We start from the raw sequence: 27,992 nt of genomic DNA on the forward strand, positions 1-27,992 counted from the left end.
GCATGTTATTGTTGTAGCTGCTGCATGTTTGAACTACTTTATATCCAGTTTTATATACATACAGGTACAGCAGATCAATATGAAGGCTCCAAACATGATGAATAGGAGACGAAAAGAAGTAAAAATAAACTTCAGACACATAAATCTGGCTACAGTTTCTCAGCTTTCTCTATTTTTTGATTATAGATTGACTAATTTGATTATTTATAGTAAATATTTAAAAAAAACAACAAAAAAAAAACCAGATCCCCATCTGAAAACAGTTCCCACTTAAGCGATCATTTATTCCTGATTTAGTGGCGTTACAAACCACAGAACCTAAATGTGTGAGGAAATTTGCATGAAAGCGCCGCAGAAGATGTAGGAAAGTCTGAAAGTATGAACACATTGTTGGTTTTGGCCGTTTTAAGAGATGTGATGAAAAGAAAAAGAATAACAGTCAGTAAAAAATATCACTGGATGTGTCCTTTAACTCTACTTAGGATTATTTTATATATAAAGAAATGCCTGTTTTGTATAAAGCAAAGTGGGCATCCAAATTGCTTGAAAGCCAAATAATGCAATGAAAGTAAACTTTACGATCAAAGTCTGTGTAAAGTCTTGTACAAGAGGTGCTGCACTGATGTGTGGAAATGTGACATCCTCTACCATTTCTCCTTTTTCTTGAAAACGTGCAGTCTTGCCACATATAAATAAAACTGACATGATCACGCAGAGAAAAGCCCGGACATAATAACAGAAATACAAGCAACAGATAAGTATATCTTTAATAATGAACATGATCAAATCTAAGAATGTGATCGTGACCTCTGATACAATGGATATTTAATTCAAGGGTGACTTAAAACTTTTTTTTTTGCATAAATTTTCTATATTCCAATACCGTTATATAACTCTGATTGCTCCACAGTCGTACTCCCTCTCTTTTCTTTCGCTCTTGCATACACACACATACGCACAATACAGCAAGCAATTTAAAAAAAGAAAAGAAAAAAAAAAGTCACAAACATATACCATATAGGCTAGTCTCTGGGTTTCCATACACTTGACAATAAATCAGTTAAGTATAATGCTACAGTTAAACATTTTGAGGCGATCTCAGTTAGAAATGCCGGTACATTAAAGCTTACATTTTCTGAGGATGAAATTGACAGGTTATAGCAATGAAAATGCCAAGATTATAATGATGTTAAAGAACAAAAAAAAAAATAATAATAAAAATAAGAAAAAGGACCTAAATGGCAGGCCTGGCTTGAGATTTAAAAGCAGTACATGCTACATTGTCTCCAGAATGTCATAAACAGAGACCCCTGTTGGAACAGCAGGGAACAGAACAAATACTGAGAACAGGGGATAGATTTTGTGTTGGTAAAAACCTGAACTCGAACAGTATATTTGAATTTCCATCTTTTAAATAAAGAGAGGGACCACCTTTAAGAGCGTCTGATCTCTAGACACCTTTTCCCTGAATCTCTAGCTGAAAATTTTGAGGTACATTAATAGAAAAAAAAACAAGTTTCATTTACACTACAGCTGAAAAGAAATGTTAAGGCTCCATTCTGGAGAGACAAAAAGAAACAAATCCCACATTTTCTCGACAGTATGTTAAATTTATAATCAGTTGTAAGCCAGGTGATACGTTATTCAAAATATTTTTCTAACATTTATGCTTTCTAATGTCACAACCTTGCACGATTATGTCTATGCATACAGAAACCTTCAGTCCTCCACAAAACTAAGACGCCCCTCGAATGAAAAAAGGGACATTATAGAAGTTGTTTTTTTGTCTTCTGAAAATATAAAATACAACTGGCCACACACAGATAGCAAACATTTGTCAATAAAGTGTTGTTCACTCGTTAAGATTAACCAATACAAGCACTTAACATTTCTCCAACACACAAACCACAAAGTGAACAGTCACTGAATATCAGCAGCATGTTGTCAAGAGATTTTCCAAACAGACGTGCAGATATTTATATTTAGTCAAGAATTTCAGAAGTTCCAGGGTAGCGATAGAGATTTATAAGGCTAAAAAATACAAGAAAAAACAAGAAAATAGATATTGTTGAAGCGATTCATCTGGTGGAACTAGCTTCATCCCTGCACGCATCTCAAAGACTGGGGAACCAGGAGCGACGTGGCTCAAAAGTTTGACATGGGCCAAAGTCGACAAAATTAAATAGAAAAAAATATTAGTTTTCAAATTTTTTTTATGTCCTTGTGTTTTCATTTTCAATCTTAATTTCAGCATGTCCATCCAAACACAACCGTGAGTTGAGCTTTCAGAAGATGTCTTCTACAGTTTACTTCTGACGGTCCTGAAAAAGACAATAAAGACAAATGATGAGATAAAGCAGCTTCTGTCCTGTAAAGCAACACAACATGATTCTTAAATTTCCTACAAAAGACTCAGGGCGAGGCCACAAGTAGATTATTTTGTGGGGATTTGACCGAATTATGTTAGAATTTTACATAAGTCTGTTGTTAGCATTCATTCCTGTGTCAGCATGTGTAAAGAATTTCCTTTGGGATTAATGAAGTTTTGTCTTATCTATCCTATCATAAGATACCTAAATGAGAAAAAAATCATCTTTTTTTCTCCTGATGAAACCTGCATTGCAAATTAATTCTATTATATAAAATATGCAATTTTCGACACACTACTGCTTTTAAAATTAACACAGCATTCTCATCACAACTTCCTAGCCCAAAGATGGAGAATTAAGACAACAGACTTTACCTGATCGATTCGGGATCGACTCTGTATTGAGGCAGGCTCATAGCTCTGTTAGAAAAACATACAAACCTCAATGAAATGTCACAGAGAATAACGCATACACAGTGAGTACTTCCAATATGACTGTATATCTTAAGTTTTATGACAAAACATTCCCATTATTTCAATTTAATTACCAAATAAAGAGAAAAAAAGAAGGGGATTGACAGGCAGTAGAGGTCCGGCTGGCTAGGAATCAAACTGGAGACTCATTGCTGACCGACAGCAGCTGCACTCATGTGGTATCACTCCAAGCACTCGGCTATTGGGTATCATATTTCAGCGTTTCATTCTAACATTTATTAATCATTACAGCAGTGCTGTTTCTACATTTTCCTCATCCGGATCAGACAAAAAAGCAGCCTCGAAACACAGGGGTCTGTACTACAAAGGTAGTTCAACATATCCAGGATGTCTTTTATCTGGTTTCAATAAACCCAACAACTGCAGTCAGGCTAAGTGGTCACATAGAGCTTCTTTTAAACTCGGTAAGTCATACTGGGGTTTCTGAACCTGGATGTGGGTGCGTTCACATGACAGGTGATCAATAACATGGACCGGTTTAGAACTATAATCCTAAACCACTATGAAGACTATAAAAATATAAAGCCGGCTAAAACCTAAACAGCTGCTGCAGCCAAAGAAAGGAATGAAAGCTGGCAAATAAGCTGCTGACTGTGTGAGTACGTAATTAATATGCTTATCAATGATATCACACAATGTCTCATTGTGTGTAAGTTGCTCATATTCAGTTTAAATACCATCAGTCATCACAAGATTGTGCAATGAAATTACAGATGTAGTCCCTTTGTGCTACTTGACAAGACAAATTATGTAACGACAAATAATCAAGCAATAAAAATAAAACTATTTTCATGTAAATGATTAATTAAGTGATCTCACATTCAATTGCATTCTCATAGAGTGTCAGACAGTTGGTATTATTAGCTGCATCAGGTCAACAAGTAGACGATATGGATTTGGTGTTTTAATCAGTTTGTTTTGGGATCAGATTGCTCTTCAAAGGCTTATAGAACAATGAAATGGCTTTAACATCACTTAAAGCTTGACAAATTTTTACCCTCCGACTTCACTATCTGCACACTGAGCTTTATAGCATCTTCAAAGAATGTTGATGCGGTTTTCCAGGAGATCTGGCTGGTCAGTAGGCGATATTTTAATATCTTATCTCCAACATGGTCAGCATAAAATACCATGGCAATGTACCCTGCTAAGAAGTGAACCATCATCGTAGTCCTGAATTAAACCTGAAGCTACCTCGCTGACCTCAAGTCCTGCTTCTTAGTACAGACCTCAGGTGTGCCTGGCTACACAACTCTGAACGGTGCAAGTGGTTTGTTTATGACCATCAGAGACACAAATAATTACATATTAGGAAACATGATCAGATATAATTTATATTATTTGGAATTTGGGGTCATATGAAAATACTACAGGGGCTGGAGGTCCCCTGTGGACAAATTATTTGTTTTCCATTAAATCTGTGTAAGCTCACTTTAAGGCCTAGTCCACATGTACAGATGGTTACTCAAGCAGGGTTTCCTACTTCATATCCCCCAAAAACCTCTGTAAACATGAAAACGCAAAACAAAACTTAAGCCTTTTTTTTTTTTCTGAGGACACCTTACTTTGATCTTTAGAATTAAATCTCTTTTGCATACATGTCAAGGTACACAGCTAAGAATTTTAATGTGTATACAGCAAAAAAAATAAATAAATAAAAACATTTGCGCACATCACTAGAAATAAATTAGGATAAATGAATCATCTGACCTCGATACAAATTATATAAAGAATGCAAGTACAAACTGGAGGCGCATGCAGGGTGACCACGGCAAAGCTGCCACACCACTCTGAGGTTAAAGTGGCTGATGAGGATCACTATCGTTTTATTGCCCAGGTGTAATACTACTATTAACACACTACTTTGAGATATTTGGGCAATGAGAGTCAGCTTCTATCAAAGTTAAAGTGATTCAAAGTGGAACAAAGTTTCTCCTACCTCCATTGTTTTCCTACAATACCTACAGATCCTTAATTGTTTCATTCAAAAGTATTTAGTCTAAAAGACATGATTACCTTTTTCACCACCTCCTCCTCCTCCTGCTTCTTCTCATAGTGGGAAAAGTCATCAAAGATGGAGGTGGTGTGTTTGTACTGGGCGATAATCTTGAGCACCTGCTTTGCCTTTTCCAGAGGAACCTCTTGAGTGTCACGTGAGTTGGTGACTGGCTTGTTGTCGTTGTTTTCCAGGCGGATGTGGCGCAGCTGGCTATTAGGCACGTCCTTAACAAACAACCAGTTCACATCAAATTTGCCCTTCCACTTGTCCTGCGCCCAGACACCAGCGCTGGTACCGTAGTCCACAGGCGAGCGCATCTCTGCCACGCCGCAGAAATGGCCGCTGCCGTTGACGCTGAACAACAAGTAGACGGGACCTTTAGAGTTCATAGCTCTGTAGGCTGAGTCCAAACGCTTGTTGCCGTGCTCCGTGCTGCACCAGATGGAGTACTTGATGGAGCGGTGGATGTCGTCCTCAGAGTAACTTTTGATGATGAACACACGGCCGTTTTTCAGGTTCCAGTCAAACTCCTTGGGGTTGTAGCTGTGGGCCGCTCGCAGCTTCTCCAGCACAGGGTGGGAATCTGACCCCGGCTCTGGAGGCACACCTCCGCCCCCTGCACCTCCGTTACCAATGCCGCCACCATTAGAAGAGCCACTGCTGTCTAAACTTCCACCACCGTAGCACAAGTTGCGGTTGCGTGGCGCCACCCAGCGGGTCTGAGGAGTTGGACCAGAGTTGTGGTTCTGGTAGGACTGTGGAGGAGGTCCCTGCATGGTCATCTGCTGCACGAGGGACTGGGCGGACTGTAGGGACTGTTGAAGGGGAGGGAGGAGACTGGGAGCATGGGAGTGAAGCTGGGGTTGGTGATGCTGGTGTTGATGTTGGTGTTGCTGTTGGTGGTGGTGATGGTGGTGGTGGGGTAAAGGAGGAGCCATCTTGGCAGCAGTCCCTTTATTATCCCAAGTATCAATGTCCATGCTGTGTTTAATGGGAGGTGGAGGCAGAGCTCCTCCAACTAGAGGAGGGCCAGGCTTGTTCTTGGTCTTTTGTTGTTGCAGCTTGGCAGGTTTACTAGCAATAGCAGCCCACGATGTAGGTTTGGGAGGGGGCATACCGATTGGTGTACCGCCGTTGCCCGTGGCAACAGCTGCAGCTACACTGCCACCGCCACCGATCACAGAGCCTGCACTCTTCACACCTGAGCCACTTCCCGTCACATCCCCTCCTATTTTCAGGCCCAGCATGCCCTGCTCAAGGCTGTTCATACCTGGAGCTTTGCTCAGGGTGTCACTGTGGAACCCCGTCTGGCCATCAGGGACTAAGGTGCCTCCTAGAGAGCTGGGTGGGTAGCTGTAGCTCCCCCCGTAGGCTGAGCTCTGAGTCTGCTGGCCCTGAGAACCACTGGTGCCCCAGGCTGAGAAAGCTGGATTCTCTGGGAAAAAGTTAAACCTGTGAGGGTAGATGCTGCTGCTGAGCCCACCTGGCTGCCCAAATACGGTGTCATGCATGAAGTGATGGTCTCCATTACTGAGTGGGGCATAGGGCGTCAGGTAGGGAATAGGTGGATCACCTCCTGTAGACCAAGGAGCCTCACTAAGAGGGTATGGAAATCCAATGGAGGGGGCATAGTAACTGGATAGGTAAGGGTCTGTCATTGATTGATAGCTGTTATTCTACAAATAGAAACAGAATAAGGATCATTTTTAAGGCAATAAGATGCAATAATACAGTTTTAGTTTCAAAAAAGACAATTCAGGAGATGCTTCCTTTTATCCTACCTGACTGGACTGGCCGGTGAGATAGGGCTCAAAGTCACTGTCATGGACTGTGTCCTTCTGGTGGAGGGAGCCATTCTGCACTGAAACTGGAAAGGCTGCAATAAAATTAAAGGGTTGTCAAAGCTGTTCATCAGAATTTACACAAACATTAGAAATGACATGCTAATTTCTGAAGCAGGTTATGGAACAGTGGTGGCTCAATGGCTGACCCTCTTTGTAACTGGGCCTTTAAGACTTATGATGGCTGACCCTGCGCTCTGACCCCAATTTCCTAACAAGATGGGATATGTGAAAAAAGAATTTCAGTGTTAATCTGTATTTCTGACTAATAAAGGCGTCTTCTTCTAAAGAAAGCTAAATCTATAATGAATCCTACAATAGCTGCCATTGTTCGTGTTGCTCATACAGCTGCATTGATTTCTTATATCACCTGATCAGAATGCACCTAATACTAATGCAAAACAAATACCAGGATGCTATCACTCAAAGTATGCTATTAATATTTCACCTATGGAGTGTGCACCATCATCGCCCAAATATTGTAGCTAGACCAAAGAGAAACAAATGCAGTTACACGGATGATGTGTGGAGAGATTTAAGATAGATTGTGGTCCGTTAGACAAACACAACCTTTAGGAGTTGAACTTTATAAATATGTGTGGTGTTTTCATTTGATAAGCTGTTTGCCCTTGCTCGCAGTAATGTAGGTCTCATTATTGCATAGAGCTACAAAAAGCACATTATGTAATGATGCAAAATCATTATTTACACGTCAAATATGTTTTTCTCTTCAGGGCCACAACAATATACGAGTCACTTAGATCAAATATGAGGTATCAAGGGACAGATCGGTACTTTGCTATATACAGGATGTTAAACGGGTTTATGTGTGACATCTTCAGCTACAAAACATCTGGACATACAGCAACCATTTATATCTTACCTTTGCTTGCATCTTGTCCTTTCGATGTCTTAGTAGTCACATTAAAGAGAAAAAAAGATAGCGTGTGAGCGTTACGAATGTTATTCTGAGCATCTCACATTATTCTAGCTGGCTGAGGTGTGCTCATACATTTTCACTGTAAACCTTACTGACACATAAAAGCCATTAGCACAGAGCGGTGTGTTATGTTATGGCAACGAGTGCGGCTCAGATAGCCGCTGGAAGCTGTGGTCCAGGCCTTGGTTTGTTACCAGCAGGGAGCAGTTTTCTAGCTAACCTCCCCTCTCAGTTGGCTAACTAGCTGACTAGCTGGCAGCACCGTCTCCAGAGTGGGATGCACACACAGCACATCTCGCCTCGCCGTTGGGAAAAAAAAAAAAAAAAACTGAAGCTTTGTGTTTCTCCTCGCTGCTTACCTGAGGGTCAATGCTAGCGGCAGACATCATTCATCCACCAGGTGTTGTGTTAGACTGGAGCCCTGACAAGACGCGCAGTGTGTGAGCCGCAAACTCGGCTGTGTGAAGCAGCTAATAGCCGGAGAAGCTTTCTCCCAGCTCCGCGTTACTTTGCTAACAGTTAAGCACAGTTAGCAGCAGCTGTTAGCCGGTGTTTCCGCTCGGCGCGGATGGTTTGCTTGTCGTAGCCCTGCTGGCACTCTGCGCTGCCCTGTCGACATTAATCCAGCGGGGCTTCAATCTGCTCCGACCCCCTCACCGCTAAATTAAAATCCGACCAGCCTCGGTGGCCCTGCTCACCAGCGGCAGCTTCATCCGGGGTCTGCGGGGCGGAGATGACGTCGTGACGTAAGGACGCGTACACTGGTACTGAGCAGCCGCAGTTTAGTGTTTACGTTTATGGACTAAAAACACAATTTTCTCACCAAATTATTAGTATTATTGTTATTATTATACTTACCTTTAAAAACAAGGATTGCTGTGCTTTGAAGCAAAAGCAGGACACTCAAAAGGCAACATATTAAAGAAAATAACAGTAAGACTCTGAAGTCTTTTTGTTAAAACAAAAAAAGTAAAACACATTATGTCAGTATCAATAAATACAAGTAAAATAGTTAAAGTGCTCAAACCTTAATAGCCACTTCAGAGAAATAATTATGATTTTACCTAATAATTCTAAATATTACAGCTAATGCCCTGTGATATTATATAAAAACATACACAAAAAACAGAGTAATTTAAATACTAACGTGAAACCCTACAATATTATGTACAATATCAGTTTCCCTGACAAATGTAAATACTGGCCCTATAATAATATAAAAACTTAAATATTTAGATTATGACCCTACAGTATTATGTAAAATGCAAAGACTTATATAAATATTACAGTTAATGTCTTATAATATTATTAATTATGCAAATTCACCTGATTAATTTCAATATTAAGGTTAAAACCTATTGAGGTTCAGACCCTATAAGACTATGTCCACTCACAAACTACCAAATCAATTTGAATTCACAAAATCACAAGGTTCCTATGAGGAAGGAAACCTCCAGCATAATGAGGCTCAGGGAGGGCAGCCATCTGCCTTGACTGATTGGAGTGAGAGTAAAGAGGAGAGAGAAAAGGAGACAAAGAGACAACAAACAACAAAACATAAACGCTGGACAAATTTTAGGTACTCACATGGTATTGAAACCACATAAATATAATGAGAAAAATCTACTTTAAGTATTAATGGAAAATACAAGTTCCTCAAATTTGTTCATAAACACAGCACTAGAGTGAATGTGCATATATTTCACCGCTGGAGCGAAAACAGCATATGAACAAATGAATATTTAATGATAACAAATGTTAGCAAAACTCTGATACAGGACGAACTGTAGATGTAGTTTATTTCACTGAATGATATCACACACGATACACATTGGGATGCCACTTTTTCTAACTGGAATGACACATATTAATATTGTATACGTTTTACAAAACATCAAAAAGAAACAGTTATTTATATACAAATTTTGGAATCATATTTTAGATCATAATTAGAAAGCTGAAGAATCTTTCACACACATGCACACGGGTAGATGTACACCCAGATTTATAGCTCTTATGGCCCAACAAAAACTGAAACTAAAAGCTAGGCCTGTGGTATACTGAGGAGTCCCCTCTTGAACCAGGACACTACATGTGCACAGTGAGGTTCAGCATGTGTGATGTCTGTTTTTAGGCATAACCAAGCCAAAGATGATACATTACAAGAGTCTTCAGAGTTGCCTGATCCTCTGCTGCTCACTCTGCTTCTGTCAAACACTTTCATTTTGCGGTCATTTATAATCTAAACAAAAATAGAGAAAAATGTGTATGAGCTGGTGAATCTGACATAGATAAAATAGGTGCAAACAAGAGGGAACCGGGAACCGTTGTGATACCACATACCTACCAAGGAATCTTTACACTAGAAGAGCAACTGAGAGGGTTTGGATGGATGATGGAATTCACCAATGAAATTAACTAAAATAAATGAGGAAAGACAAACATAAAAAAAAAAAGATTCATAAATCAACTTCACAAAGGGGGGAATTAAAGGAAATGGAAAGTGGAGGATAGTGACGTATGTATGTATGTATGTATGTATGTATGTATGTATGTATGTATGTATGTATGTATGTATGTATGTATGTATGTATGTATGTATGTATACATATATATACATGTATATACATATATGCTTATTCTTAATGGATTATTGTTGAATAAATTCTATATTTTATGTAAAAGAAATGAAGAGTTCATTTGTAAAAGCAGATAACTCCATCTTCACAAACCTTCAGAAAACCCACTTTTCCATCGTCGACCTGAGACAATATCAATTAAACTTAAATTATCTCTATTTTTGTCATGTCATTTCTACTCAGTCAAATCCACTCAACTTCAGTTTGACTGATATTATCTCAAGCAAATAACAAAAAAATAAGTTTTCTGAAACTCTACAAAAATGGAGTTATCAGTTTTTGCAAATAAACTCTTCAAATCATATTTGACATATGTGGTTCTCATTGATCAGGAGGATACTTACAGCTGTCTTCTTCATCTGAAAAAGTGCTGACAAGGTAGCAGGCATAAACAAATCCCAGGAGCTGTGGGAGAAAAATAGAAATTAATAGAAAAATGTCTAAAAGAGAATCACATGCAGTGAAAAGAGCATGTGTTCCTTCATGTAATAATTTAAAAGCAGAATATTGCAAACTTCTAAATTTCTCTTTACAGTGAAAAATATTATGTCCTAAAAAGATTTTTCAAAAATATGCATATAATCAATTTATGATGGTTGAGTTCCATTTAGTTGCTTCGTTGGTGTTGTTAGTAACAACTGTTTTTCTACTACAAGTGAAAATATCTGTGCAAAAGGCATATTGTGCCAATACACACAACAAAAACTGCATCAACATGCATCAAAATATTGATTCAAAACAGAAAAAATTGGAATAATCTATATTGTTTGTAGTAAAGTAACCTTACCAGGTTATTCTGATGGGAAATTTGATCTTATTTGCAAAAAAACAAACAGTACCCATGGTCATAATTCTACTTGATTTTTAGCATTTCATGTTGTGTGTTAATGAAATGGACAAATTATAAGAAAAACTTCGGAAGACAACGTGCCTGTATTCTTATATTGATTTCATGAAATTCGTACAGGAGTGGCTGTGGCTCAGTTTGTATATAAAAATGTACAAGCCAGTGACCATTAGATTTAGAGATTTTAGGTGGTTGTTTTGATATTCATAGCTATTTATTATTATTATTATTATTATTATTATTATTATTATTATTATTATTATATATCTTTTTATTGTGTATATTTTGTGAATAAATGTGCCGTGTACTGGTTTTGTTCCCCCCCATCTGGAAGTGAGACTTATTACACAAACACTATTCATATGTGCTTATGACGTATACCTCAGTGTTGATCACTTTCTTTCTTGGACTGTAATCCTTCCTCTGAACGTAGAATTCAGAGTCTATTTTTTTTTTATCAGGAGCATAAGACGTTTTTCTTTGGACACTTCCTTGGTTTTTCCAAAGTACTTCTCGTTGCTGTAGCCTAATCTGTCTCTGGAGTTAGAGCCGCTCTCACTCTGGCAAACCAATTATTGCTAAATGATGTGAAGAGCATTGAGACATTGACTGGGTGCTGACAGGCTTAATGAGCAACATGCTGTGGACTCATTTGGCAATGACTTGACTGAGACATACATTTATTTATATGTAAAAGTCTTGTACTTTAGCGTTAGCAGAACGTTTCCTGTCTGCTGTTTGTCTAGATGACGTTCTGGGTGCTGAGCTTATCCATACTTTTATGGTGATAAAGTTGTATTGACTGATTATCCATCTTCTGTCATTTATGGGGCGGGTCCTCCTGGAGAATTCCAAATCTTTACCAAGCCAGATGAGATATGCAATCCCTTCAACAAGTTCTGGGTCTACCCTTGAGTCTCCTCCCATTCAGACATGCCCGAAAATCTCCAAAGGAAGGTGTCTGGAGGCGTCTCAACCAGATGTCATAACTACCTCAGCTGGCTCCTTTCAATGTGAACGAGAAACAACTCTACTCCAACTCCCTCTGGACCACTGAACTCCTCAACCCTGCTAAGCCTGAGCCCAGACAGTCTACAGAGGAGACTCATTTCAGTTGCATGTATTTGCAATGTCATTCTTTTGGCTAATCCCAGAGTTCATCAGCATGGGGCTTGGAACGTAGGCCATTGTGGTAAATAGAGAGCTTCACCTTCCATGTCAGCTGCCTCTTTACCATGACGGTAATGTACTGTACTGTAATGTACTGATGCTGCACCAAACTGTCTGCCCATCTCACGCTCCATTTAAAGGTGCGAGCAATTCACCAGTTTCTTGCAGAGAATCATGGCCTCTGACTTGGACATGCTGACTTTCATCCTGGCCGCTTCACACTCTGCCGCAAACTGCTCCAGTGTATGCTGAAGGTCACAGTTTGACGAAACCAACAGAACCATGTCATCTGCAAACAGCAGAGACACAGCTCTGAAGTTTCCAAACCAACACTCTCCCCACCTTAACTGCGCCTTGTGATCTGGTTCCTGAATATCACAAACAAAATCAGAGACAAGGGGCAGCCCTGGCAGAGTTCAACACCGACTGGAAACATCTGTGACAAGAATACGATCATGGCTCTCACTTTGGTTGTAGTACTCTGCACTCCCACAGTATCCCCTACAGGGTTCCTCCGCAGGCCTTCTCTGAGTCCACAAAACACATATGGACTGGATGGCCAAACTACCAAGACTACCTCAGCAACTCGGCAAGCATAAAGAGCTCATCCACTGCTCCATGGCAGGACAGAATCTGTACTGCTCCTCCTGAACCTGAGGCTCAGTTGGAGACTCCCCTCCAGCATCTCTCTCCTAGGTGGAGGCAGACCAGTGTGATAACCCTATAATTGGAGCACACCCTCTGGTCCCCCTACTTGAAAATGGGAACCACTGCGCTGCTCTGCCACTCCACAGGCCCCGTCCCAACCTCAACATGACATTGAAGAGACGTGTCAGCCAAGACAGCTCAACGGTGTCCAGAGCCTTAAGCATCTCAGGGCGAATCTGGTCCACACCTGGTGCCCCGCCACTCTAATGACACTCTGATATTGAAAGAGGCAAATTCAGTATGCCCATTTATCAGGATGCTTCAGACTGATGTTGCTTCAAAAGCTCTTCTTTTGACTCAATAACTTCCACAAACTAGAAGATCCAGTATCTCAGTAATTGACATTTATACACACTACAGAAGTTCAGCAGCATACCAAATACCACTAGTGTGATAATGTGATACCATTTTTAATGTAGTGGGCCTCTTTCACAATTTACAGTTTCTGTTGCTAAGCAACAGCCCATTCCTGTGAGTGCAGATACATTTTTATGAATATTAAAACAACATTAAATAGTAAGTAAATATGTGTTTCAATTGAAGTTTAAAAGCTTTATAGAGTGAGTTCTGCTGAGATTTTCACTTAATGATGTGTTGCACAAAACTGAAGACTCACTGATATGAGGAGCTGCACGATGCAATGCAGGATTTCTATGTACTGGTATTCTAGCCAGCAGCTCAGCACGGTGCTCAGCTCTGGGTTTTGCTGGTTCTGCCACCCGGCAGAGGGAAGGCTCTCGCTCTCACATCCCGGCCCGTTGTCCTTCCACCAAGAGCGATGTGACGATACTCCGAGGGAGAGGATATCGCTGTCCTGAAGAGCAGACGACACATGAAGGAAACCTTTCAGGGTCTTAAACATATTTCTGCTTCATCAGACTGTGTGCCAGAAAAAGTCGAAACCTGACGTGCAGCACGGATCAGGTGTACTGTGAACGTGATATGGTTTAATGTGCCTCGCTTCCTGTCTGCTAACCAACACTTGTGCTTGTGATCGATTACACTATCAAGTTATCATGTCTGTGCATTTTATTTGTATTTTTTGGCGGTAAAACAACAGAATCATGGAAAACATTAGTAGCTGTGGGCTTGACTCAGACGTTTGACTGAAATCTTCCTACATAGGGAGTGAGCAACAAATCTATCATCGAAAGTGAACACTTAAAGAAAACAATGCAGCATAAATTGGAAAGAAGTGGACAACAATCGTGGTCAAATGATGGAACTGAATCCATATACTAAAGCCTATTATTGGAGTATTTCAAATACTAGTATGTATATGGAAATGGGATCTGAAGCCATAAAGTAGATGCTACAACAGACTCTTTACTTTCATGTATTCTTATTTAAATTGTTGTATGTATGTACGTTGCAACCTGTTAAATTGTGCTACTGCCGATCTTGGCCAGCAGTCGTTTTCCGCTACTGTTCTTTGTTCCCCGTTTTCTCGAGATAACGAGTTAATTTTCTCATTATCTCGGGATAACAAGAATCGTTTTCTCGTGAAAACGAGATAATTTATCTAGAGAAAACCATCTAAGTTTTCTCGAGATAACGAGATAGTTGGTGTTTGTGTTTGCCCGCCAGGATGGAATCCCAGGTGTGTGGAACCTCCCACACACCTGGGATTCCATCCTCAGTCACCAGCGGGGGGTCGGAGGACAGATGAGACCGGGCACGAGCACTTCATTGTAAGTTGTCGTGCCCGGTCAGCTGTTCTCATGACACGTCATGTTGGAGTTCCCGGTCAGCTGTCTATATAAGATACATCACACCAGGAAGTCCAGCAACTTCTGATGAAGGCTGAAGTGACAGCTGAAACTGTCAATGGGATAATTATCTCGTTATCTCGAGAAAATGAACGCCGTTTTAAAAAATGTGCGGCCATGACCGCTCTCGGCTTCCGTAAATGAGACTTGTCCTGGTTAAGTAATGATTACATAAAAAAAGGGGGGAAAAAAGAAAAGAAAGATACAGAGTTCAAATCTTATATGATAGCTTTGGTTATTCAAAGTCTTCCAGAGTTACTTTTTAGCAAATGAGAACAAGGTGATACAGAAAAAAAGACAATTATGTAACTGATAGAAGAGATTAATGACTATAAGTGCTCTGGAAATGAAAGAGAAGTGTGAAAACACTGCACAGCAATGACTCACAGGGGAGAGTTTAAGACGAATCTTATAAGCTCTTTAGAGTCCGGGTTGGTCGAGTACATTCGGTGTAACATGTATTCAGTGTAAAATATAAAAACTGATGAACACTGTCGACAAAGATGTTCAAACAGCAACACTGTCCGACTATCAGTAAAAGTATTTGAATTACAGCATCATAATGAAACAGTGAGGATAATTATTGAAATGTGAAATAATTTGGTTCAGTCATTCTGATTTTTTCTTTTACTTTTGCCATCATTCAATCCAATATCCTGATGTAAACAGCTTCAGTAAACTACTCTGCAACTGAGAACAGAAACATAGTGTAAAGGCGTTTTACTGTGAGTCTATAATTGGAGGCAGACCTGAGAGCAGCTTGTGACATGGATGGAGCTGAACTCTATTTAGAAGCTGTGGCTGTGTGGGTCTTTAATTATCTGACACTTAGTCTTACCTTTGAAAGGCCTCCCAAATCCAGGTACAGACAGCTCACAAAGACATTCCAGCCAACCCACAACAATGTCCACAGCAGGTACTGAGGAAACAATACAACAACGTGACAGCGGAAATGAATGAAAATTACTATTCTACAAACGTCCAAACTCTGCATGGACGAGAGTACATGTTCCCAAGATGGTGTTTCTTGTAAAATACTGAAAACTACATAAAGTGTCCAAAAATCTGAACTAACCCACCTCACTGTTGCTGGAGTTTTAGTATGAGTATTAACATAAGTTGCAGATAAAATCTCATATTTAACATACACATCTCAAATATCCAGCCAATAACGGCAGAGTTTATGCTGCTTATCTGTTTTGTCCTGTTGTCTAAAAGATTGTTTTTAAAAGGTTCTCTTAAGTTTTTCCATCACGTTTTTTTCACATCTTATCTTTGTGTTGTACTTATTGTCATGTTTAAACTAAAAAAAATCCTTTTTTCATTTAAAATAGTAGTTTAACTTTTGGGAGATTAAATTATTCACTTTTTTCCGTTAAAGATTAGATGGGAAGATTAAAACCACTTTGATATTGCTGCACTAACTATAAGGCTACAACCAGCAGCTGCTTAGCCTAGCTTAGCATAAAGACTTGAAATTGGGGCTAATGGATAGTCTGGTCCCCTACTGACACCTGAAAAGCTCACTAATATAAACACTACATTTCATTTGAGTAACCCTTTCTTAAAATAAGGATGAGTAGGATGCTTGACAGGAGTTATTTTAGTCTGTTTCGTGCTTGCACAATTTTGCTGATTTGCAACAAGATTAAACAAATGAGATGTAACATGCTAATACACAAGCTTTAGAGAAGCCAGGCTAGCAGTTGACCCTGACTTTCAGTTTTAATGCAAAACTAAGCTAACCAGCTGTATACTCATATTAACGAATTGATTTTCTCGTCTAATTCTTGTTTCCTAAATCTGTTCCTTACAAACCAAAAACTGTTGAGAACTACATTAGTCAACATTCAGTGTTCAGCTGTTTACCAAAATAACGTAGTGTGATCTGTACTGGATGACTCCAAACAGGCCCAGGATGACCACAATGATGTGGAAGAAGTTGACCATGATGGGAGCCCACTGGTATCCCAGGAAGTCGAACGCCTGCCTCTCCAGCGCAGTAATCTGGAGGATCAACAGAAGAGGAGAAACCATGTCAGAAACTTTGAAACAGCACTTTATTAAACCAGTCAGTGTGAGCTGAGGCTGTGCTGCTCTGGCTTGTTAGGCCGTGATCTTTACTTGTGTGTGTGTGTGTGTGTTTTTTTTTTTCCTAATAAGTTGTCACAGCAACCAAGCCATGGGGGACAAAGCATGCATGGGAAAAGACAGAGCCGGGTGAAAGTGTTGTGTCCTCTGAGGTCCGTGCACCAGCCATCGTGAAGGGGGGCAGGGTGGGAAACAGAGAGCAGCAGGACAAAGTGGGAGCAGCCCTTCGTTGTGGTGGTTGTTAGTGTTGGATGGCCATTGCTTCTCATACGCACCTCCAACTATAACCAGCCAAATATAAGCATGTTTCATGTTTTCAGCTAACCAGTACTGTCATTATTAATTAATCTGCCAACTGTTTGGTCTATAAGGTATCTTCAAGTAATGAAAAATACCAATCAGAATCTTCCATAGCCCAATGTGATGGCTATAAATTCCTTCTTTTGTCTGAAATAAAAGACAAAGTCTTTAAAATTAAACTAATTCAAAGATTTTTTGTAGCAGAAGGTCAAGATACCTACCGAATAATTACATTTTAAATAAGCCAGAATCACACTGTAAAAAAAAATACAAGTTTTTAAACGGAACTTTTAAAAAAAATAATTTTTTTTTTCAAGATTTTCTCAGTTTTGCTAAATTACAAATAATATCAAGTGAAATTCCAAAAAAGTATTAACTTAAATGTTGACTGTAAAAAACAGGCCACAACACAGCATAATGTCTGCATCATAAATTGGTACTTTTACAAATACTAATTCATTACTTTTTTCTTGGATGACTGTAAAATTACACTGTTTTAATGTATCTAAATCAGCTTTTAAAATATAATTATTTTACAGATATTTGCAGTTACGTATTTTTATGTGGTACCTTTGCTGCCACATTTAAAAAAAAAATAAAAAATCTATTTTGGTTTACAGTGCAGTAAGTTTTTAAAAATTTTGTACCCTAAACTTTTGCTCATCTCTCATCAAACCTGTTCCTGTTGATTTTAGTCGATCAACTAATCAGTTTATTTCAGCAGTAATTTCAATATTTCATTTGGAAACCTGAGTTAATTATGACACTGAATGGAAGGTGGTCAAATACAACATTAAAAAATGTTTAATAAGTATTGAAGTTGCTTTTAGTGGTTATTTACCTAAATAATGTAGCATGTGTTAAAAGTTTTAATATTTCACAATAAAACACAAATGATAAAGCCTTAAAAATAGCAACAAAGGAACTTTTCTTTTATTAACCATCAGAGCAATTTTAGGCATTTTCTTACTTAAAATGCAACTTTAACGTGTAATTTTAGTGATTTCATGAGTATAAGTTGCTCTGACTTCTAACAGGGGATGTATAGACAGCAGCTGGCCTAATCTGTAGCAGATCTGTTTATGTCGAAGCATCATGTGTGAAAGAAAAACATCTCACCAACTGCAGACAACACAGGAGGATCAGCATGCATCGTGCAGAGCAGCAGCCCATCTTCTCTGAAGCTGATGAGGATGATGATGGAGATGCGGACAATAAGTTTAAAACCTGTGAAGCTTTACATCCATTGCCAGACGTGTGAAGGAGCGCACAGTACACTTTACCTCAGGAGGAAAACATGTAGGTTGTCCCTGCGAAAACTACGGAGAAGGGGGAGGGTCGGCTGTTGTATGAGGAGCGATTAATGCCGCAGCAGCAGACGAGGGAAACCCTGAAGGACAAAACAGCGGTGGCAGGATGCTTGTGACTGACACTAGTGATGCTCACTGAAAGTCAGTTGTTTCTGCAACAAACCAGCAAACATTTGCAGGTTTCCCTCATCCTTAGGTCCCTGTAAGTTTAATATCTTGGGTTTGCTTTTCAGACAAAACAAGCAACATGAAGACGTCAGCTTCAGGGAAATGATGATTGAATGATGACATTTTGCATGGCATTGATCAAAAATCACCACATGCTGCAAGAACAGCTTCAATGCACATCGATTCTACACGTTTTTGGGACACTGCTGGAGGGATGAAACATCTTACAAAAGACACTCCCTCATTTTGTGTCATAAGGATGGTGGTGGAGAACACAGAGACCACTCCTATCAGGACAGAAATGTTTCATCAGAGGATACTTTGTACTGATTTGCAGTCACCTTTTCCTCTAAGGGGACAAGTGGAGCCAAAACACAACGGCAAAATGTCTCTATGGCATAAAAAAGTTACCAGATTCCACCTTTGCAGGGGTCAGGAGTTCAGATTTTTCCTTTAATTTGTCTGTATAGCTGCTGACAGGTGCAGGGAACAGCACTGATCATCTTGTTATAGTGCAATGTTCTGCAGGGAAACCTTGTGTCCTGACTATTATGTGGACGTTGCTTCGACATGTATGACCCATCTAAGCATCGCACTGACCAAGCACACCTTCCAGTGGCAACAGCTCTCCAAGAAAGCAGTGTCCTCCCCCATGTGAACAATGCACCCTGCCACACCGCAGAAACAGCTCAAGAATGTCTCGATGAACATGACAAAGAGCATGATGGTTTGATGCGGCCTCCAAACTCAGGGGACCAACACAATATTAGGTATAATGTTGAGGCTAAAGAGTGGACACTGCATTCAGACACCTTTACTTCTTCCACATGTTGCTACGTCACAGCCTTAAACTATAATCATCATTCTGCACTCAGTACTCCGTGATGATAAAGCAAAATCTGAATTTTACAATTTTTTGAAAACTGAAAAATCACACTGACAGAAGAAGTCGTACAGGCTGTGATGCTTGAACATTTGCTTCAATTTCTCTTAAACATCTTTGAGAGGTCACTGCACCCTGATTGGATTCCATTAGTGGTACTTCAAACTGATTAGATATGATTTGGAAAGGCCCATACCTACCTTTACAAAATGATAACAATAATAAAAGCAACCATTTGCTTTAATCTTTTGAAACTATCTGCAACCAAAAAACTACACTGAGTCAGTTGAATAAGCTTTTCCTTTACAATCAAAGGTATTTTTAATTACCACTCCCAACCATCTGAAACTGTTCAGGCACGTTAAGGTAGAAAAGTGGATGCAACAATATTATCTCAACACAACCATAAAATTGCAACTTAACAGGCTCATCTAAATTGATGAATTAGATACTTTTTTAAAAATGCATTTAATTAAGTGGGAACAGGTCTGCTGAATTACTTTTTAAAGAGCTATAGGATATCACAGTTGTCTTTGCTATATCAGAGCAAAAAGGCTGACAAACTGGGATTGTGCTGAAGCAGAGGTTTTAAAAAATATTCATCCTAGGATCATTTTGACATTTTATTTTTATTTTCAGCCAACAAGTTCAAAGTCCAAATGAAACAACTTATTGTTTCTCCTTGCTCTCAAATTTGAGTTTAAATAAGATCACCTCCTACATAAAATGAATACTTGAGCAAGGTTAGCCAACAAGGGTGGCCACAGTTAAAAGAAACTACTGTTGACAGGCATCAGGAGACTGAACACACGACAGCAGCATGAGACATCCGTCCAAGCTCGTCTCTCTCTGAGGCGTCTCGCTGCTCCGTCTTTTTTCTCCTGGAGGAACCATTGACTCACTGGAGTGACTCATGCTGTGTTTGTCTTGGCAGGACAGCCTATTGTAACCCCCCTCTCCTTTATGCTTCCTCTGCCCTGGCTGTGGCACGGATTGACCCTCATACAGCAACACCGTCTCCTGCACCCTGATAGGTGGTTGTTCTTCTACAATGCTCTGAGGACACCAGCAGGTGGTGGTAGTGGTGGAGGTAAAGGCTTCAAAGGTATGTGAGTGGCAAGGTTAAAACAAGAAAAAAAGGCATCATTGGCCTACTTTTCTATTTTTACAACATTTGGACAAATAAAAGAACCTATCAGGAATGATGATATTTCTCAGTTTGCTGCTTTCATTGAAGTAGGGAAGGAAAATGTGTTGCTTTAGTGGCTCTTGTAGGGGTCGTGATTTCTGCTGTGGAGCTTATTCATGACTGTGTAGATCCATCCGGATCATTGGACTTAAGTGAAAAGCAACTTGTCTTTTATGTTGTTGAATGTTTCACTTCTCCTCCAAGAGGCTTCTTAAGAACGAAGTGAAGATGCCTCTGTGATGAGAGGTGAAACATCAACCTGAAAGAGAAGCCTGGTTGCATTTTTGCTGAAGCTCTGAGGATTATCCATGAACACAAAGCCACTCCCAGAGATTAATAAAGGCTTCTGACTAAGGTTTGGATCCTTGTGTTGCTTTGATTAACTCCTTTTGCAAGTTTTAGGACTTCAGGCCTAAAGGCTGCCATTAACTTCACAAAAAGTTATTTTAAAGACTTCAAACAACTGTTTCAACATGTCTGTCCATCTGCAGCAGCAGGTTTGGACTCTAAAATGTCCTTTCTGTCTTCTAAATGAACCACAATTCGGATGCACTTCTTCCAGAGCAGCTGGGATGTTGCATTAGAGAGAGAGAAAGCCTCCTAAGCCAGAGTCAGCCCATTTATCAGCCCGACACCCGCACTTCCCTGTCCTTCCGAGGGATGACGCTAGAATCAAAAAGACAAATTCATAATTGGGGGGTCTCCAGCTCTGCCTGTGTCACATGGAAGCACAGTAGCTGAGCCGAGGGGATGCGAGTAGAGATGGAGGGGGCTTGAGGGACCGTGGAGGAGAAAAACCTGCCACTTGGAGATAATATTGGAGATAACAGCTGCAGCAGAGGCGGCGGCGGGGCAACAGATAGGCAACACTTCCCAGCCTCCCTTCGGGCTGGGGAGCAGAGGAGCGCGGAGCAGGGCGCGCAAGGGGGTCAGCGGGCGCTCAAAAGGATGCCACATGCAATATGCTGCATTCCCGTCCTGTGAAGCCCAGGAACAGCCGAGGTATTCGCCGTTGATCGATTATGCTCGCGGGGAGCGCCTGGTCCGAGGGGAAACTGAAGGAAGCGACCGGGGTTGACGCTGCGCCTCCCCAAACCTCCGAGCTGAGTGAGTACAGGGGGGGAGATGCTATAGCGCAGAGCCCGTGGCTGTGTGACAGGCTGGAGGCAGGGAGGCAGGGAGGCAGGAGAGGAGGGGAGGGGGGTCATTCATATGTGCCTATAGATCCAGCTCGATAACACGCAAACAGCATCGTTTATTCATCCAGGAATCACAGCCAAACCCCTGTGCCTGTGCGTTTTTTCCCCCCCTTCTTCTCTTTGTGCTCGCCCAGCCTTCCCTTCATCTCCTCTGGTCATACATTTAACATACAGACACGTGTGTGCGGCCACCTCAGCTCTATACTGCATTGCCTTTTTTTTTTCCTGTGTGTGTGAGAGATTTAAGCCCCAAATTAACGCGTTCATCAGGAGAAGTTTGATGTGATTTGACGGAGAGAGAGAAGCGCAGGAAGCCTCCAATCACGCGTTTTATTTCATTTTTCTCTCTGTGTGTGTGACAGTGAAGCATAAAGATCATTAGACCTTCCCTTAACATTTGGAGCCCCCACCTCCCTCCTCCTCATAAATAGGGGGGTGTGGGGGCTTTTGTCGTGTAAGTTGCCAGCTGACCTCAGGGACACAACATCCTTTACCCATCCTCACTTTGATCTGGAAATTAATCGGAAACGCTTTGATGATTAGAGGAGGAAGAAAAAGGGAGGAAAAGAAATTATAAAAAAATAAATCTCTGCCTGCTGATGCTGATGCTGCTACGGGCTTAATGAAACAAACCCGTGATAAAAAAAAAAAAAAAAAGCACACTGCATCAGCTGGATTTTTTTTTCTTCCATTTTTTTCTCCCTCTCACTGCCTATAGCTTCCACCTGCACGGGCATTAAAAAAAAAAAAAATCCTCCTCCTTTAAGCAGAGCTGTAAAATCCCCGGTTCACACCCCTCTGCGTGGTTTTCGGTGTCAGCCGGCATCGTTTGAGTCGTGGTTTGTAACCTGTTGTCACCAGCAGCATCACTGCAGCCCAGAGGCGAGCCGAGCCGAGCCGAACCCAGTCAGAGTGTGATTGATGCCTGCTGAGTGGGTGCCATCATGAGCCACACACACACACACACACACACACACACACACACACACACACACACACTGGGTTTAATGTGCAAAAACATGATTCCATCTCCACCTCCAGCATCCCTGTTGTTGTTGTTGTTGTTGTTGATCACTTCTTTCTTTCTTTTTCGTTTGTGTGTGTGTGTGTGTGTGTGTGTGTGTGGAAAGGATGATGACAAGGAATTATATTTATTCTTTTCTTTGGTTCTGGATGTATAAAGCCTGTAGACTGTATCAGAGGCTCAGATAAAGACAGAGCCTCTTCCACACAGGCTTCAGCTTTCTTCCTCACAGGGGCATGGTTAATCGTTGTTGCAAGCAAACATTTGACCTAATTCACATTCTCACACAATAGCAGTCTCCTCTCTCTCCCCCCTCCCTCTCTCTCCCCCCTCCTCACACACACACTCACACACATACACACTCATTGCTGTTATTTGTGTCACACAGAGGGTGAGGCTTTTGCTCCACATGAACTCCCAGGTGGTTTATCAAAAAAAAAAAAAAAAAACCTGAGCAGATTGGCAAGAGAGGCCACTGTTGGCTGGCTGGGCTTGTTTGAAAAGGAGCTCCAGTATTATTAATAATGAACACACATGTAAATGTGGCGCGTGTTCCTAGAAAATTTAAAGCCTACTGGTATCAATTGCTACTAGGGCTGCATAAAAGAACAAAAAAAGAAAGAATTTTTTATGAGGATTACTCCATAATTCCTTGTTTGTCTGCGTGGCCTCGTCAGGTGCCATGAGCGGAAAAAAGCATTTTCAGTACTGTTTGTAGGAGTTGGAGTGTGAGCGTTGCTTAGAAGGAAAAGGAGGAAATGGTTTGGCCTGTAAAATATGATTTGATGGTCAGAATTGCTTTAATTGTCAAGAGTCAAGTCAACAGGTGACCTGCAGCTACTTCCTTGATTAACCAATTAACCTTTTGGTCCACAAAATCTCTATCGCAATTTCTTCTGATGTTTTGTATGACCTGAAAAAGAGTCCTTATAATGCAAGATGAGGAAACGGTTTGCTTTAAAAACAGATTTAAACCACGAATCAATTACCAGAGTAGTTGCAGATGAATTTGCTGTCACTTAGCTGATTAATCAACTAATTGTTGTGGTTCCACAGTCATCCACTCACTGTGTTGTGACTGTTTGATAGATATTTAAATGTTTTCCATATTTTTGGACTGTATAGGTTGAACGAAAACAGGCCATTTCATGACACGAGTAGAACTGTTCTCTGGCATTTAATGACCGAATGTTGTGGCTCTTGTTTGTCCGCTGATGCGTGACGAGTTAAAGACAGAATAAGGAGAAAATCTGGATTTGTGTCTTTCTCTCTTCTTTTTTTATACCCCAGAAAAACAATCTAAGCTCAAAGGAGCACTTTCTAGCCTTTGGAGCTTTCAACTGCATCTTCATACAAATAGTACTTTGTTGCTGTTCCCTGATGTCAAGAATGAGCGCCTGTGTGATATTTTAAACTACCAAAGAACTATATTTAAGGGAGGTAACAGGGATCAATGATGCTCCAGTTACCTCGCCACATAAGGCCTCGCTTCTCGGCGTGTTGCGAGCCTCCTGGTCTGTGATACTCGACCGGGGCAACACCTGGCAAATTTGCACCTGCAGGTATCAGAGGGGGTGCTCGTAGTTTGTGACGAGCTCACTGAGCGCCACAGGCAGAGGTGGAGGTGGTGGTGGGGGTCTCTGTGGCTGAGGGAGAGGAGGGGGGGCTTTGTTTAGCAGAAAAGGCAGCCGGTGGAGGGCCATTTCTTGCTCTTGCTCTGAGCGCTCCGTCCAATTGGTTGGCTCAGACGGAGCAGCTTCAGGGCCAGAGATTACACTGCAGTGCTGAGGCGTCACTCTGGCTGAACACCGCAGGCGGAGGCAGGGGGATAGAGGCAGAGAAGAATGGCCGAGGTGGTGCGGACACACTCGCTGACACAAGGAAGTGAAAGAGGGGAAAAAAAAGGGGAAGGGAAGCAGGGCCGGGAAACCTCGTTGGGAAATGTGACAGCCTCTTCTCATCATCTGCTTTCAGTGTCTTCAAACACCTGCCACAAGACTCCCACGCACGTCTTCCTCCCTCCTCTCTCGCTCTCTCTCCTTTCTTTTCCTCCACACCTACACCTTTCCCCTTTCTTCTCTCTCATTACACTCTCCCTCTTCACTCCTCAGCTCTGTTGTCAAATCAGTGCAGATATAATTACACTGACGCTGTAGCGATTGTGAATTAAGTGATCATTGTCTCATATGTTGCTTTAATTCCAACACTATATTCCAGACTACTCAGTCAGGAAGCGCTGTGGTTAAGGTGAAGCTCTGCCGCTGGATGATTTAGTGGCATTAAAAGCAGGTCACAGTCAGTTACCTGCGGCTGTGAAAATACACAAAATAGTTTTGATGGACCTGCTGGGAAAACCTGTTCATTGTAGCAATCATTTTCCTAAGACATGCTCAAAGAAGCAATTATCTACTGTTGGAAAATGTGACTTATTCATTAATAATAATCAACATAATTAGAATTAGAAAACAAAGCAGTTGTTCACCGGTTAGGACACCCTGACAACGAAAAGCAGCGTGCAAAGAATCACCAACAAGCCCTCGCATGAAATCTGGTGCAAATTGGATTTCATGCTGGGAACAGTTGGGTTCATGTCTGGATCTCTACTGAAAGAAATGCAAATTACCAAAAGTCTGCAAAACTTTGACAATACAAAATACGATAAACTTCTGTCCTGTTGTGTGATTGAAGAGGAAATCAGATAAAAAATGAGTCAAATGATGTGCTCTGAATAACTGATGGCAGGAAAGAATAAACTGTCACAAAGATACAAGAACTAAAAAAAAAAAAAAACAAAATGACATGAATGAAACTTGAGCGAGAGAACAGATGTTGTGCAGGTTGTAGCATCCTAACAGTGATGGTTTACTGTGCTGACCAGAGATATTGTGGCTTTAGCAGCCCACCTTCTACTGAGTTTTGTTTATTTCTCTCATGCAGACCTGTTTTAAATGGCTCACTCATTCATCTTTCAGTATCTTCTGCAGTAAATGTAGTTTTGACGTTGCTTACACTAACTCAACACTTCCTCCACTGCTGAAGAACTCTGAGACTTTGCTGCAAAGCAGCAGCGCACCTCTATGGCAACGTTGGTCCAGACTAAAGCTTATCAACAAAGCTTGGATGGATTGGCATGAAATCTTGTAAAGGCATTCATGGTCCCCAGGGGATAAATCCTACAGACTTTACTGACCCTTTGACTTTCTGTTTAGCACCACCAGCAGGTCAGAGTTTTTTTTAAGTTTTTGAGTGAAATGTCTCCACAATCAGTGGATTTGTTGACATGAAATCTGGTACAGACCTGTATGTCCCCATCAGGAAGAAGTGTAATACACATATTGCTTCATTTATTTGTCCACATGTTTGGTTAAAGACCAAATGGAGATTATAGATTAGATTTTCATAGCAAAGATTAACATTATTAAGAAAACAAAATGCAGGTTAGCATCTGGCAAACATCTGAAAGTGCAGTGTGATGAAAAAAGCCCACAAAGAATAGCTTAAAGGGCTGTAGGAACATGCCAAGATATATACACTGTGAGCAGCATCAACAGTATAAACAGTGTATGTAAGTATGCAAGAAAAAGGAAGTATGGGTATGTGTAGTATTATATAGTATGAATCGAGTGGTATGAACATGTTATGTGTGCAAAAAGAATAGACTGTAGGTATTATAGCTGTGTTAAATAAATACAAAAAATGATAAATGGAAATATGAAGACAAGGAGAAATGGTGGAATGAGCAGTCTAAATAGTGGAAATGAGTATATATATGGTGTTTATACACAGTATGAACAGTACGGTGTGCAATCTGTATATAATTAATACCTGCAAAAATAGTGACATTCACATTGGCTGTACTTTGTGTTTACTTGCAAATGTTAGCACAACACGCTAAACAAAGATGCGAAACATGTTACCTGCAGAACATCAGCAATGTTAAGTTTGCTGGAGCGGCTTGTGGGTTAAAACAGGAGAAACTGACAGCCGGTTTAATAACTGTGTGTGATGCTTTGTGTGAAGGTTTTAATGTAATGTTTAACCCTTTGGGGGGAAAATGTTTGTTGTTGGGCTCATTGTAACTCTCACAATACATGTTAATTTGAATATTTCCTCAGGTGTCTGCCTCAGATGTTATTTTGTTATCAGCACTTTTAACAGTTGATTGTTTTATGTAATTTCAACCAAATTCATGAAGTGTACTAGCCTCTATAATATGAATATTAGATAATTATTTTCATGCAATTCATACAGTAGCAGCTGAACATTGTTTGGGTTTTTGACTGTTTCAGGGAAAAATAAATGGTTTGTTTCACTATTTTCTGATGTTTTACTGTTACTGAATATAAAACTTAACTGCTTGACAGACATAAAAAAGAAAGCATTAAATTTAATGAACTTTACAACAAATGGCTGCGATAACAACCAAAACCATTCAGGTCTACTAGATTTTGAGCAGAAGCACATGGTGGCAGCTCATTTTGTACTTCAGTGGATTAAATTTCTGGCAAATTCACTTTTTGTGCACACAAACATTTCATGGAGTGACCCTGAGGTGTTGTCCAGTTGGCAATCCAGCCTGGACTTCTCACTACGTTCACAGGCTTTATTGAAAAAGTTGCCTTGGCTTTAATGTAGTCATGGACGTCGAGAGGTGATGCATGCCACTTTGAGGAAGTGGAATCAACGGCTTTGCTCACGTGTAACAGATTTAGTACGGTAGTTCTGTTGGGGTAGTGTACACATAGACCAGATATTTACGTAAAAAATGTCGTTTGCCTGATTTCTATCTACTGTCCTGTTCTCTCTCCTCTCTCTCACCCCACCCCGTTGAGGCAGATAGCTGCCTCCATGAGCCTGATTCTGCTCAAAGTTTCTTCCTGGCAAAGAGGACTTTTTTTTTCTTCCACTGTTGCCAAAGAGCTGCTCAAAGACATAACATTTGTTGGGTTTCCCTATAATTTATTACCGATGAACCCATCAGTTAAACCTGTTTTATTCTGTAGGGGTCACGGGGGGGATTAGAGCCTATCTTAGGTGACATTGTTTGAAAGG

At 40.6% G+C, this 27,992-nt stretch overlaps 2 protein-coding genes across 3 annotated transcripts; both read right to left on the reverse strand.

The window, feature by feature from the left end:
- Positions 1 to 749: 749 nt before the first annotated feature.
- On the reverse strand, positions 750 to 23,402 carry ythdf1 (YTH N6-methyladenosine RNA binding protein F1). Its single transcript, XM_008278010.1, has 7 exons — positions 23,391 to 23,402; positions 8,003 to 8,363; positions 7,587 to 7,614; positions 6,644 to 6,738; positions 4,880 to 6,538; positions 2,744 to 2,788; positions 750 to 2,321 (listed from the first exon to the last, which is right to left on the reverse strand). Exons 2-7 carry the CDS (start codon positions 8,030 to 8,032, stop codon positions 2,307 to 2,309), a joined length of 1,872 nt encoding a protein of 623 aa, XP_008276232.1. The 5' UTR covers positions 8,033 to 8,363; positions 23,391 to 23,402; the 3' UTR covers positions 750 to 2,306.
- nkain5 (sodium/potassium transporting ATPase interacting 5) lies at positions 9,426 to 18,420 on the reverse strand. 2 transcript variants are annotated; one of them, XM_008277997.1, is made up of 7 exons: positions 18,287 to 18,420; positions 16,646 to 16,783; positions 15,615 to 15,695; positions 13,624 to 13,821; positions 10,627 to 10,687; positions 9,991 to 10,061; positions 9,426 to 9,885 (listed from the first exon to the last, which is right to left on the reverse strand). In XM_008277997.1, exons 1-6 carry the CDS (start codon positions 18,338 to 18,340, stop codon positions 10,006 to 10,008), a joined length of 588 nt encoding a protein of 195 aa, XP_008276219.1. In that variant the 5' UTR covers positions 18,341 to 18,420; the 3' UTR covers positions 9,426 to 9,885; positions 9,991 to 10,005. The 2 variants fall into 2 exon arrangements, with proteins under 2 accessions (XP_008276219.1, XP_008276210.1); XM_008277988.1 differs by having other exon boundaries at positions 9,987 to 10,061.
- Positions 23,403 to 27,992: the final 4,590 nt, after the last annotated feature.

The sequence above is a fragment of the Stegastes partitus genome, unplaced genomic scaffold, assembly GCF_000690725.1.
Source record: "Stegastes partitus isolate 25-593 unplaced genomic scaffold, Stegastes_partitus-1.0.2 Scaffold4, whole genome shotgun sequence".
NCBI classification, from domain to species: Eukaryota; Metazoa; Chordata; class Actinopteri; family Pomacentridae; genus Stegastes; species Stegastes partitus.

Excerpts from the sequence above, each read along its gene's own strand:
- ythdf1 (XM_008278010.1), bottom strand. The coding sequence starts at position 8,032 with ATGATGTCTGCCGCTAGCATTGACCCTCAG. Across the intron at positions 6,739-7,586 it reads AGGACAAGATGCAAGCAAAG|CCTTTCCAGTTTCAGTGCAG; the intron begins GTAAGATATAAA and ends ATTTTATTGCAG. Across the intron at positions 6,539-6,643 it reads TCACCGGCCAGTCCAGTCAG|AATAACAGCTATCAATCAAT; the intron begins GTAGGATAAAAG and ends TTCTATTTGTAG.
- nkain5 (XM_008277997.1), bottom strand. The coding sequence starts at position 18,340 with ATGGGCTGCTGCTCTGCACGATGCATGCTGATCCTCCTGTGTTGTCTG. Across the intron at positions 15,696-16,645 it reads GATCACACTACGTTATTTTG|TACCTGCTGTGGACATTGTT; the intron begins GTAAACAGCTGA and ends TTGTTTCCTCAG. Across the intron at positions 10,688-13,623 it reads TCGTGCAGCTCCTCATATCA|CTCCTGGGATTTGTTTATGC; the intron begins GTGAGTCTTCAG and ends TTTCTCCCACAG.